This window comes from Streptopelia decaocto (assembly GCF_964273445.1).
Source record: "Streptopelia decaocto genome assembly, chromosome: 12".
NCBI classification, from domain to species: Eukaryota; Metazoa; Chordata; class Aves; order Columbiformes; family Columbidae; genus Streptopelia; species Streptopelia decaocto.
This window is the reverse complement of record NC_138667.1, coordinates 11,115,429-11,127,935: the sequence shown is the minus strand read 5'-3', so window position 1 is coordinate 11,127,935 and position 12,507 is coordinate 11,115,429. Positions and strand designations below refer to the sequence as shown.

The 12,507-nt window shown below is 47.8% G+C and overlaps 1 protein-coding gene across 5 annotated transcripts in view; it reads left to right on the top strand.

Moving 5' to 3' along the window:
- FNIP1 (folliculin interacting protein 1) overlaps window positions 1-5,355 on the top strand; it is a 67,057-nt gene extending 61,702 nt beyond the window's left edge. For all 5 annotated transcript variants that reach the window (XM_082063346.1, XM_082063343.1, XM_082063345.1 and 2 more), the window contains 3 exons: window positions 583-780; window positions 1,137-1,252; window positions 2,165-5,355. In XM_082063346.1, the coding sequence (XP_081919472.1) occupies window positions 583-780; window positions 1,137-1,252; window positions 2,165-2,243 (393 nt within the window). In that variant the 3' untranslated portion in view covers window positions 2,244-5,355. The remainder of the gene's footprint in view (window positions 1-582; window positions 781-1,136; window positions 1,253-2,164) is intronic.
- The last annotated feature ends 7,152 nt before the right edge of the window (window positions 5,356-12,507 follow it).

Below are 12,507 nucleotides of genomic sequence, written 5' to 3'. Positions count from 1 at the left end.
AGTCCCTGTGGGACTCTTTGGAAGGAGATGTTTCGAACAGTTGAACAAAAAAAAGACAGTGGGGTTCCAAATAAGCTCTTTTTAAAACCTCCATGGCTTTAGGCAGGAGGTGAAATGCTCCTCAGGAGGAATGGAGCTGCAGGCTTGGCTCCTTGCTCCCTCTGCTGGCCTTCCCATGGAGGGACACCAGTGACAGCCGGGAATAAAACCGGCCTGGTTAACACAGCCACGTTGAACAGCAACTTGGATTTTCGGTACTTTCCGTTTTAGCGGCTTAAATTATACTTTAGATATGTCAGTACTCTTTATAGCAAATATCAAAAGACTTCATTGTCAGCCAGTGACACACTTAAAAACCTGGAAGAAAATGTAAGATAGTGCCTATCCTTCTAAGATTGTGCCTTGCGTACAATAAAGCTCTGTTTTTAATAGACAGAATGGAATTCTTAGCACATGTTACTGTATTTTAGATGAAGCAGTGTCTGGGACACTGTCCCTGCTATCCAGGATGGTGATGTTTTGTGAGAAGACTGTTGTCCTTTGTCATTCTCATGGTTCTGCTATTCATTTTTCATGTTCCAGCATCCTGTTCTGGATGAGCCGATTGCAGAAGCCGTCTGCATTATTGCAGACACAGACAAATGGACGGTGCAAGTGGCCAGTAGCCAGAGACGAATGATCGATAATAAACTGGGAAAAGAAGTGTTAGTCTCGAGTCTCGTCTCCAACCTGCTCCATTCCACTCTTCAGCTTTACAAGCATAATTTATCTCCAAACTTTGTAAGTATGAATGACAATGGAGAGGGTGACATTTTTTAAAGTATCCTTTTGCTTCATAGATTAGAGAAGCTGTAAGGTTCTGCCTAGTGTAGCCAGTGCAGCCCCCAATGTCGCTGTTCAAGCTGCCCATTTAAACGCCACTCTGTGATCAAGACAACTGTCTCATTAATTCTGATTTAACATGCAATCAGAGGTTTCTGCTCCAAAGTGAGAATCTGGCCAGTGAATGTCTCACTAATTGTTCACCTCGACACGGCCACAGAAAAGGCAATAGATGTGTGGGGTCTGTGCTGGTTTGCTCTGAGGCTGGCTGTGGTTTGGGTGATAGCACTGACACGACTCCCTTTGCTTTCTAGTGTGTCATGCACCTGGAAGATCGGCTGCAGGAGCTGTATTTCAAAAGCAAGATGCTGTCCGAGTATCTCAAGGGCCAGATGAGAGTTCACGTCAAGGAGCTGGGCGTTGTGCTGGGGTACGGTCACACACTCCTCCGTGCCCTGCGTTTCCTGACGCCAAACCCTCCGCCTGCACTTGTTCTAAGCACAGCGAAATGGATTCCTAGATGGGACTGGAGCTGTAGTGTGGCACAGATCACCTGTGGCCTCAGGCTTCTCCTTGGCCATTGCTTGATCCCGAGGATCCCCCGGCCTTTCTCTCTTCCCCATGGGCAGGAAGATGGGCTCAGCGCTCCCGAGTTTGTCAGACTCCTTCCTTAGTTGGTCAGTCGTCACTGAACAACGTGGGGCACCTGATCCCTCCAGGTCGACTTTCCCTATATGACAGAAAACACCCTCTGTGCCCTACATGGCACATAATACCTCTCTGTGGGTGTGGGGCACAGGAGCTATTTACGGGGTGTTTATAGAAAGGCTCTGAATATCCTTTGGGGCAGAGGGGCACAGGGTGAGCAGGAGGCGCACGGAGCACGTGTGGAGCTGGAGCTGCAGTGCGGGCCAGGCCTTCCTGGGCAGCTGCAGTAGTTTAGTCCAGGCCTCTGCTCCAGCACTCTGTCCACAACCTTTACTTGTGGGGCAGGGAGGAATCTGTTGGTTTTCCTCCCTCCATCTGCTTGCTCACCAGTTTGTTGGCCCTGTGAAGAAAAACAAAGAACAAAACCAAACCCAGGCAGGTGGGAGCGACGGCAGCGTTGGCAGTGCAGAGCTGGAGGGGACGTTAGACAGAAGCTGGTGTCTGGAGCCTGTGGCCCCGCCGGCAGAGCCGAGTTAGGGCAGAAGCGCAGTTGGCCTCAGTTTTACTTGGAAAATGTCCTGCCACTCGGAGCACAAACACTTGTCCCGGAGCGGGCAATGTGTTTCCTAACACACGTGTTCAGCCCAGCTACGTTTCAGGTTAGATTAAATGTGACTCTTCTGCTTCCTTTCAGGATTGAATCCAGCGACCTCCCTTTACTGGCAGCTGTAGCAAGCACTCACTCGCCATATGTTGCCCAGATCCTACTGTAAAATGCCAGAGGCCGCAGACGGTGACTTGTTTTCCCCACGGGAAACAAAGTGGAAGACAACTTGGTCTGGCTTCTTTCTCTTTGAAGCAACTCAAACAAACTGCTCGTTGAGCTGCAGCACCTCCATATATGACTGCACGTTATGCAAACAGTTGGAGACTTTTCCTCTCCCACTTGGTCATTTATAAAAAAGGATAAAGAAAGGAGAAAAGAAAAATGGGTAAGCCCGAGATTTCAACCACAGGAAAGCAAAGATTTCAGCAAAAGCTGAAGATCTGCATTTTTTTATCTGTTTCTGCCACAGTGGCAAACTGTAATTTATACTGGGGAACGTGAGGAAGAACTGCTTTGAGAAATACAGGATGCCAATCCTAAACTTAACCAGAGAATGCAGCAGCTGTCTTCAGACTGGCTTCTCCTGATGAGGATCTCGTTAAGATCTGTAATTCTCAAGCTGCAGTGACTTGTAAACAACTTCTGCTTTCTCATGTCATAGTCGAAGTCTGGATACTTCCCAGAGGAAGAACAAGGGTTGGAGGGGTTGGTTTGTTTTGTAAAAAGCTTATTAATGACACTCAGCTCCAAAATTTATTTATGATCTTTCTTCTGGGGAGAGGGAATAGTGAGGAGAGGAGGGAGGAAGAGGCCAACACACAAACTAGCAATGGAGATTCTCCTTCTTGGCCGGATGTTGTAACCAGTATTAGATGTTTATAATGTTTAAATCTTGCTTTATACTAAGTGATGTTTTTCTTCCACAACGTTAATGGAAATGTTAAAAAAAGTATATAAAGAGAACATTGGCTGAAATTTCCCCCTGGGGTCCCCAGAATGCCGTGACTATTACCTCTAACTTTTTTATGGTCTATAATGTTCTTGCAACATCATATTCTTTTTACAGCAGTCAGTCAGCTATTGAAATAATGAACTAGAAATAATTGTACCAAAGCATCGGGGAAAAAAAAAACCAACAAATAGACTATTACCCTTAATTGCTCAGGTAACTAATTGATATATTTTTTAAAACCATTCTACAAAAAATGAACATTGATTACGCCATAGTATAGTAATATCAAAATTATTTTTTAACAAACGTACCCTTGATGCAGATGACTCTAATCCCTTTTCTACTCACTCATGTAATTACCAGCAGGAAATGTTGTTTATTTTATTCTCAGCATTTCTTCTTTACTCAGCCATCACTGTTTTGTCACTGTATATACAATAGTTGTAGGAATAGCTGATGGACCCAATCTGGTGTAAGTAATGTAAATATGCAGTGGTAGGTGGATTATGTTTTCAAAGGCTCTACTACCTCAGTTTAACTGGACACTTCATTAGAGGCTTTTCTTTGCGTGTTTGTCCTAGCAGCCAATTAATGTTGCTGATTTTTACATTCTGTTTTCATCAATTACGTGCGGTATATTGAAATCCATGGGTTATCCACAGAAGTAGGAGACACATGTTCACTCGGTCGCTAAGCTCTCTAAACAGCTCTATAAATATGTCATTCTGTAATCATCTTTTCAATAGTACAGCACACCTGCTATTGTTGTTTGCAGAGTTATTTTAAATACACATCTATTTTAACCATTTGATAAACTTGAAAACAATAGGAGGGATCCCTGCCCCGCTGCTGCCAATGACAAAACTCTCCTCCCTTCCTTCGCTGGGGCCAGGATTTCACCTGGCGTGGTTTATCAGTAATGTTTAAAATCTGTAACTTAAGTCTCTGTTCCAAGGAAGATCTACATGGCAAACCCACACCCCTGTCCCTGTAGGACTGAGTCTGCCTTCCTAAGGAAACCAAATGTTGATACAAGCAGAGTCATTTGAAACGATTTTGTGTAGAAAATCTAATGCTGACTGCTGCAGGGAAGAAACTTGTGTTGAAGATGTGATCTAGGGGTGTGTTTCTCCCCTGTTCTTCAAACGTCCTTTCTTCATCACACAATTATATTGCATCTGGCTTTGGGAATGAGCACAAAACAGAGGGGCCCAGTTGTGCAAACACGTTTTTAATGAAAATGCAGGATTGAGCTCCAAATACAAATTTTTAATTCTTCATTATGTTACATTATCTAGCCAGTAGTTACGATTCTGAACGTTGTACACAGATTTGCAGCTGTAACCGCCGGTGCTGGTGGAGGGGCCGCGTGTCCCCGGGTGGTCCCTGTCCTGGGATCACCCCAGGACAACCCAGGTTGCTGGGGAGCTCCGCACCGTGACCCTGGCACCTCCCGAAGTAACCTGTAACACATCCTTACAGGAAAACACACCTTCTCCTCCATTTAACCATTATTAGTCCAATTGTGGGTATTGCTTCGAAGTGGATTTGACTCTCCAGAGAGGCCCTTGCTCAGCTTGAAATGAGTATTAACGCGAGCAGAAGAACAAGGCGGCTGTTGGGCAGCGTCCTTCTGCCCCCGCTGCCACCCGCTCACGTCCCCGTCACCACGTGCTCGGTCAGGCCCCGGTGATGCGGCTTCCCCGCTGTCCCCCGGGGTGGTGGCACCTCGTGACCTGCGTTACCAGTGCGGTCAGACCGCAGCCAAACCCCCCGTGACGCGGAGTTACTCTGTGAGTTAACACCTGGGGTACATGAACAATGCGGTACGTATGTCTATTTGTTAAATAATACAAAAAGGGATCTTTTACAGGACTGTAGCATCGTCTTTTAAAACATATATCGCGATTTGTTTTATGTGAATAGAAAACTAATGTTTGATTTCTTTTTTTTCCCCACTGTTACCCATCTCCATTAACATGTCTTAATTTTCTGGCTGAAAACTAAGTGTACTAGGCACACCAATTAGCAAATTTGTTTTCCTTGCAATTGGCAAACACTGGGCTGCTAAGAACAAAAAATATTTAAAAGAAAGGATTTTACACCTTGCATATGTTTTCCCTCTTACTTATTATAGATGTTTTATGACAATTTTTTGCTTTCTCTAAATTATTTAGATGGTGGTACTTGTAAAATGCTGGGTAAAATGTACATACTTGTTATCTCTTCTGGTTTTGTATATATCTCCCAAGATGTGCACTTGTATTATAATAACCATTCCCAATTTTAGGGGAAATTTGTGCAATAAATACAGTCTGTCAATTTACTTCTGCTACATTTTGTGTCTGTTTTTCCACATGCAGTATGAGAGTTGCTGAGTTATAAAGTACAACCATCTCCAGCTTGACATGTGTCCGTCTGCTATTGACGTCCCTTTCGGGACGCATTTCCCAGCACTCACAGGTGCTGCAGCCATTTTTTTGGGGTCTCTTAAGGAATTATTTGTTTGAAACAATTTGTGTTTGAACTTTCTGTCTATCAGCTGTGAATGTCCTTGGCCCAAAAAGCGACAGGAAGACGGGAAGATGGTCCTGACCCTCCATGCTGACCCTTGACATCGCATGAGGAGAGCAGGTGGATGCACAAAGCTGCGGCCCCTGCGCTGGTCCGTACGTCCACTCCCAGACTCACCGGCAGAGCAGGTTGTCACACCAGCAGAGCATTTGTAATTCTTCCAGTACAAGTTACTGTATTTGTGCCCATCTGCCCAGTTACAATCTGTTTTCTGTCTTTCTGGGCTGCTGCACAGGACCAAAGGCTATGGCAAAGCCTTCACAAGGTTTTATTAAGTGTAAGTTAAAATTATGATACATTGCTGTCAAGAAAAGTGAAGTAATAATTGTATGACAAGAAAAAAATTAGCTTGGAAAAATGTAGCTGTGTACATACAGTGGCTTTTAGAGCATTCAGATCAACGCAGGTCCTGGATTTTTGAAGACGGAATGAGCAATCAGCAGAAGGTGGAGACCTTTGCCTGAAGCAGCTGCAAGCACTGTTTTTGCTGAGCTTTCCCGTGGTTCGTTTGCCCGGTTCACACCTCCCGGGTGCCTCAGGAGGTGTGGGGGGGAGCAGCCGGGCAGGGTGCAGGGATCCTGCCCGGATCCAACCTGCAGCAGAGACGCATGGACGTGAGCCATCTGGGGTTCCCACAGGCACCTGCCAAGTCCTGTCTTGTACAAAGGTACCTGCTACCCGACTGTTTGAGACTGAGCGAGCTGGGACTGTTCAGCCTGGAGAAGACAAGCTGAGAGGGGTGGGTGTCAAGAGGATGGACCAGACTCTGTTCAGTGGTGCCCAATGACAGGATTAGGCGCAACGGGCACAGGAGGTTCCATCTGAATATGAGGAGAAACTTCTTTATTTGAGGTGCCAGAGCCCTGGAACAGGCTGCCCAGAGAGGTTGTGGAGTCTCCTTCTCTGGAGACATTCAAACCCACCTGGACGCGACCCTGTGTGAACCTGCTTGAGCAGGTGTGTTGGACTGGATGATCCCCAGAAGTCCATTCCAGCCCCGGCCAACCTGTGATTCAGTGGTGCCATGTCCCTGGGCACAGGCTGAATGCTGGGGTCCTTCCAGCTGCAGAGGAGGATAGAAGTGGGACACAGGTGCTGGAAGGCAGCTTTCCTGCTCCCCAACCAGTCTGTGATTCGGTGACTATTTTATTTCATCTCTAGGAGGAACGAGAGCTATAACACCAAACTCACGGGTGTTTGAACTGCTCCTGTAACCCGAGTTTTCCCTCCAAGCAGGGAACGGATGAGTTGCTCGGAGTCTCTCAGTTCCCATCCCGCACAGCATGACACCAGCTGGCTCAATGCCCCTTGTGAGTGGGGCAACATAAAAGCAATCGATAGAGAATGACGGATACAGAAGGCAGAACCTGCGACCCCACGGCAGCGCTGGAGGGGGGAAGCGGCAGCTCCGAGTCGGGGCTCCAGCAGAATCCGCGGCAGGGGACGCTCGGCCGTGGCTGGTGCTGCGGGAGAGGCAGCAGGACGGGGCCGGGGACGTCGGCGATGCCGCCGGAGCTGCCACGGGGCTCCTGGGGCTGGGAGAGAGAACCTGGTGTTCTCACAGGAGATGGTTATGAGGTCTCCTCCTGACGGGCTGTGCGAGGTGAGCTGGCAATCATGCGTCTGTGTGATGATGTTAGCAGTAAATTCAGCAATGTAATCACTGCAGCATCCAGAAAACGCTGATGTTAATGCCCAGAATTGATTTCCTTTTTAATTCCCCAGCTAGACTGGGACACAGCACTTGCTAGCCAATATTTTTAATGTATTGTTTCTCCTTTGCTGCAATTCCCTTAATTTTCCTGAAACAAAGGGGAAAGCTAATTCCCTTTTGCCGAGGCACGGGCAGGGGAGCGAGCCACAGGTGTCCAAGCGCCACAGCATCCTTCATCTCTGCGTGATTGCCCAGGGGTCTGCAGAAGGGTGACGATGGTCATTATTGTCTGTGTGGCTGAGTACAGAGCAGCCCCGCGACGACCTCTGGCCATCCTGGGTGGGAAGCAGCTCCCGTGTCGCTGTGTCCCCGTGTCACTGTTGGCCATACAGAGGTCCTGAGCAGCTCACCGCGGAACCACCATTGCTTTCTTCTTTCTCTGCAAATGTGACTTCAACATTTATCATTTCAAACAGCAGCCTTGTAGCTGGAGTTAGGAATGAGCCGACACCCTGGAGGTGCACGTCTTCTGACTCTGTTTGTGCTGAACGCCTCTGTTTATGTGCTGCAGCCTGGACATTCTGTTCCAGCCAGTCCCTCACTTTCCATGGGCCGCAGGAGCAGTTACAGGCTCCGCGCACCGACCTGCCTGTGTACAGCAACCTCGTCTCTGTTATTGCTACAGGCAAATCTAAATACTCTGGTGTTCGGGTTTTTGAAAACAGTTGCTGGAGCTCGCTGGAGATGCTGCTTATTGGAATTGATGCTTTTCAGCCCTGACAGTTGAAGAACCACAAGTTCAAATCCTGGGGAAAAGGAGGAGAAACACGAGCAGTGTTTGGCTGTGGTAACGGCAGCAGCACCACACAGCTCCCACCCAGCGGAGCAGGGGTTCACTGCTGCCCCCGGGCAGGCACTTTATACCGTTCCCAACAGGAAAACATTACTTTAAATATTTTTCCTCCAGGTTTCAGCTGCAAATGTGCCAGCTCTCTCAGTGCTCACAGGACACACAGCTTGCTCAGCACTGAGATGTCGCAGTGTCAGATCCTGCCCTGATGTGGAGCTTCCCACAGAGCCACAGATCCCAAGGGGGGATCCCAACACCAGGGGCTGTGAGTCAGAGGTGCTGGGGCTCTCATGTCTCGAGGGACACTGCTGGGCAGCGTTTTCTGCCAGGACCACGGCTGCTGGCCCCTGCAAGGCTGGACATGTCGAGAGGCCTCCGGGAATGAAAAGCTTCATGTAAAGCGTCACCCGCTTGGGTCCCATGAAGATCCTCTGCTCTGCTCAGCCTGGCCGCTCTGAGGAAGCACATTGCTCAAATTTCTTTATTTTCATAACCCTAAGCCCTAACCTAACCCTAATCATAATCCTAACCCTACCCTACCCTAACCCTAACCCTAATGGCCCTAACCCTAATGGCCCTAATCCTAACCCTAGACCTAACCCTAGCCCCTAACCCTAACCACTAACAATAGCCCTAACCCTGAACCCTAAACCTAAACCTAATCCTAACCCTAACCCTAATGGCCCTAACCCTAACACCTAACCCTAACCTTTACACTAACCCTAACCCTACTCTAATCCTAACCCTAAACCTAATGACCCTAACCCTAATCCTAACCCTAATGACCCTAACCCTAAACCCCTAACCCTAAGCCTAATGACCCTAATCCTAACCCTTACCCTAACCCTAACTCTAATGACCCTAACCCCCAATGCTAACACTAACCTTAACCCACACCTCTAACCCAGCCCTGCAGGGACGCCCCACGCGGCTCTGCGGTGCTGGGGCAACGCGGTATGTGAGATGCTGGGACTGCCCCGCTGTTTCCTTCTCGAGCAGGATGGGTTGGAGTCGCAGCTCTGGGACACACGTGTGTCGCTCCTGGCGTCGCGGGGGCTGGGTGGCACAGCTGAAGGTGGAGTTTGTCCCAGCCTGTTAATGGAAAACAAATGTTTGCCTTGAGTGCTGTAGAAAATGAAACAGGTGTTTCTCGCAGCAGCGTGTGTAGTTGGGCTGAAAAAGTTGGGGGAGAGCATCTCCTTGAGAAGTGAGAGCCTGACTACCTAAAGGCATATGATTTTATCTTTCTTGGCTAATAGGATATATTTCTAGAACGTCTCCAGTGACGTCACTAAGAGAAAGGCGGTTTATAAATTGCCCAGCACGGGAAGCAGGAGGCAAAGCCCAAGTCTGTCCGGGGGCGATCACGAGAAGCCCCTCAGTGGGCTCCCAGCCCTGATTCTGGACCAGTGGTGGGATCTCTCTGGAGCAAACACCCGCGGCTCCAGGATCTGCCATGGGGATTGCAGCAAGTTGTTTTCACACTACAAAAGTATTTATAAACAGGGACTTTTGGGAAAGGGGTACAAGTGGGTTTGTGCGTTTGATTTTCCTGCCAGAAATGCTTTTTGCTTTGGAGAACTTTGATGCATTTGAAAAGACGACATTCAGCAATTCTTCTATAATTACTTCAAAATTACAGCCACGAGCAATTATATTTTTCAATAGCTTATTGAGTGCACTGAATCCTAAGAAATTAACTACCCCATTTTCAAGGAGCAGATTTATTAATAGCAGCTGTAACTAGAAATCTTGTCTAATTTTGATCACTACTGAAAGAGCAGAAAGAATAAGGGTTCCTGTTTCCATGTATTAACAATATGACTGATAAAATTTGCGGGAGACATTCTTGGTGAACAAGATAATTACAGCTGTGTTGCTCGTGCTGCAATAATTAATGATCGTGTGCTTTATTCTCCAAGCTTGTTTTTCTTGTAGAGCTCCAACAGTTTAAATAAAGGCCTCGATCCCTGTCATTTCGCATGACATTGTTCAGAAGCTGGTTAGGCTGTAGAAGCCATCAGCCTGGAGGCAAATTTATTTTTCAAAATACAGTTTAAATCTGCAAACCATTTTTAAAATTACGGGTTAGTGAAAAGGAGGCGCTTCCCATGGAAACAGATGCAGGTTTTTAAGAACCACAGGCTTGAACTGATTCAGTATTAACACCGAGGGCCCTGTCCTGGGCTGGTGAGAACCCGCGCTGCTCCTGGCAACCGCAGCTCTTCACAGCTATGAATTCAGAATCCTATTTTTAGGGTGAAAATAATCCTTAACCTAAACACAACCTGTCAGATATGCTGCAGTTGACTGTCACATCCTTGTCTGGTTTTTCCCAGGCTTGTTTGCTGGGAAGCTGCCGACGCCGCGGGATCAGGTTCCCTGCGGGCTCGGGCAGGGCTTTGTCCAGGGCAAGTCTCGGTCTTGGAAATATGGGGTGAATTCCCTCTTTTTCAGAACATGTACAACAGAGGCAGTTTTAGAGGAAATGTCTTCCAGCAGCAGTGTCCATCCTCTGCCTTCATCGCTTACACTCAAAACATGAAAGCTCATTAAGTGTTTCTAATTAATTTGTATGCAGCTATTTCCTCTTCAGCCTGGCAGCTAAAGATGCGGCTGGGTCCATTACTGGAGCACGCGGTGGTTCTGCCATCTCAGCAGGGAACACCCTATTGCCAGCAGAACCTTAACCCCCCGCTTGCCCACGGTGTCACCAACAGGTTTGCGGGCTGGACCCCCTTCGCTGGGCTGTGTGACACTCACCATGTGTCACCTGTGTGGGGTCTCTGGCACCTGTCCCCACCCACAGCAAACCAGTGACAGATACTGGTCAGAGCCCCGGAGACACCAGCAACTGCTGGTGGTTCCCGTCCCGGCCATGGGCTCCTGCCGAGCTCTGCTCTCTTGGTTTCTGACTGCAACCCTCTTCTGCCAGCTGTGGTTGCAGATTTGTTACCATTTTGTGCACATCCTTGAAATCACAACTGGAAAAAATGCTGGGGTGGTTCCTGCCACCTCGAGGTCTCCTTGTCTGTAAGCGCTCAAACTGGTTCCATTTCGCTTGGTACCTTCTTATGAAGTACAGCAATTCGTAATGCCCTCCTGGAGACAAGCTCGGTTAGTAGTTCACAAAATACCAACTGTTTATATCAAAGAAAACATTTCTACTGCAAAGGCAATTTTGTCTTGGATGCAGTGAAACCGAACTATTGAAATGCAACGCAGGCTCCTCTGGAAAGAACCTGCACACTGGCCGAACCTCTGAGAAAAATATTAATCACTAAAACCGTTTGAAAAATTCAGATGTTGCGCTATGTACTGGTACCATCTGTGGCTTTTGCCTTGCTGGTACGGCACTGAGAACATTGCAAACGGCACGGTGGGGAGCTGCAACGCACCTGCGACTTGTCGAAACACACACAGCCCCCTTCTGCTTTCCAGAAAAGTCAAGGTTTGCTGGTTCGAGTTGCACAGTCGTTGCATATGCGGTCATTAAAAATAATATTTCCTTGACGAGGTTGTTCTTGACGTCAGGGTGTTTCTAGAAGTCAGTTTGCTTCCTATAGGTCTCTACATGAATTTCACTGTGTTCCCCTTTGTAACAGAAATTGCAAATACATCTCCAGACAGCTCTGCCGACAGCCCGCGGCGGCCTCCATCACCTCCTCAGTGTTTCAGACTGGGGAACGCTTGCATCGCAGCTGTCACCAAGGTGAAAAAAAATGCCTAAAAATCCAAAGAAATCGCTTCTGCTTCAGTATCATCACTGCTGTCCTACCTGATAGACCTTTCCTGATTTTTAAATTCACAATATTATATTAAGGAATTGAAGAAAAGCAGCCCGTTTGCTCCGAGCAAGAGCAATTACTTCCACATGGGGTAAGTGATTGTAGGTAAGTGATATTTTGTGTACTTGGGTGGCATCTGGTTTTATTGGGCGGTGCGCTGAGCCACGCACTCGATAACTTGCATCACCGTATGATTCATACGCTCATCTGACCTTCATCTCGCTGCTGTTCTGCTTTTATTTCCTTTGCTCCCTACAAGTTACAGCAAAGGAAGTTCCTCCTGCGTTTCACACACAAAGCTTCCCTTCATTCCAAGAAGACGGTGAACGGTTGCGCTTTGAGCATTTAAAAACCCAACTGGTACAATCAGCTACTTGAAAAGCACAGATGGAGTGACACGTCCCTCTCCCCTCACATGTACCCCCACACTGTAGGCGGTCGGGAGTTGCTGTATGTCAGCCATGCCCTCCCCTGCGGGATGAAATCCCTCCTGCGAGACCCTGCAGACCCTTGTGGGGATGAGAGGATTTGCAGGGAAGGTCCTTCCCCATTTTTGGTGCTGTTGTTCTAGGAGAAGCCCAGCTCTGTGCACTGCTTCTTGCTGGTCCTGTG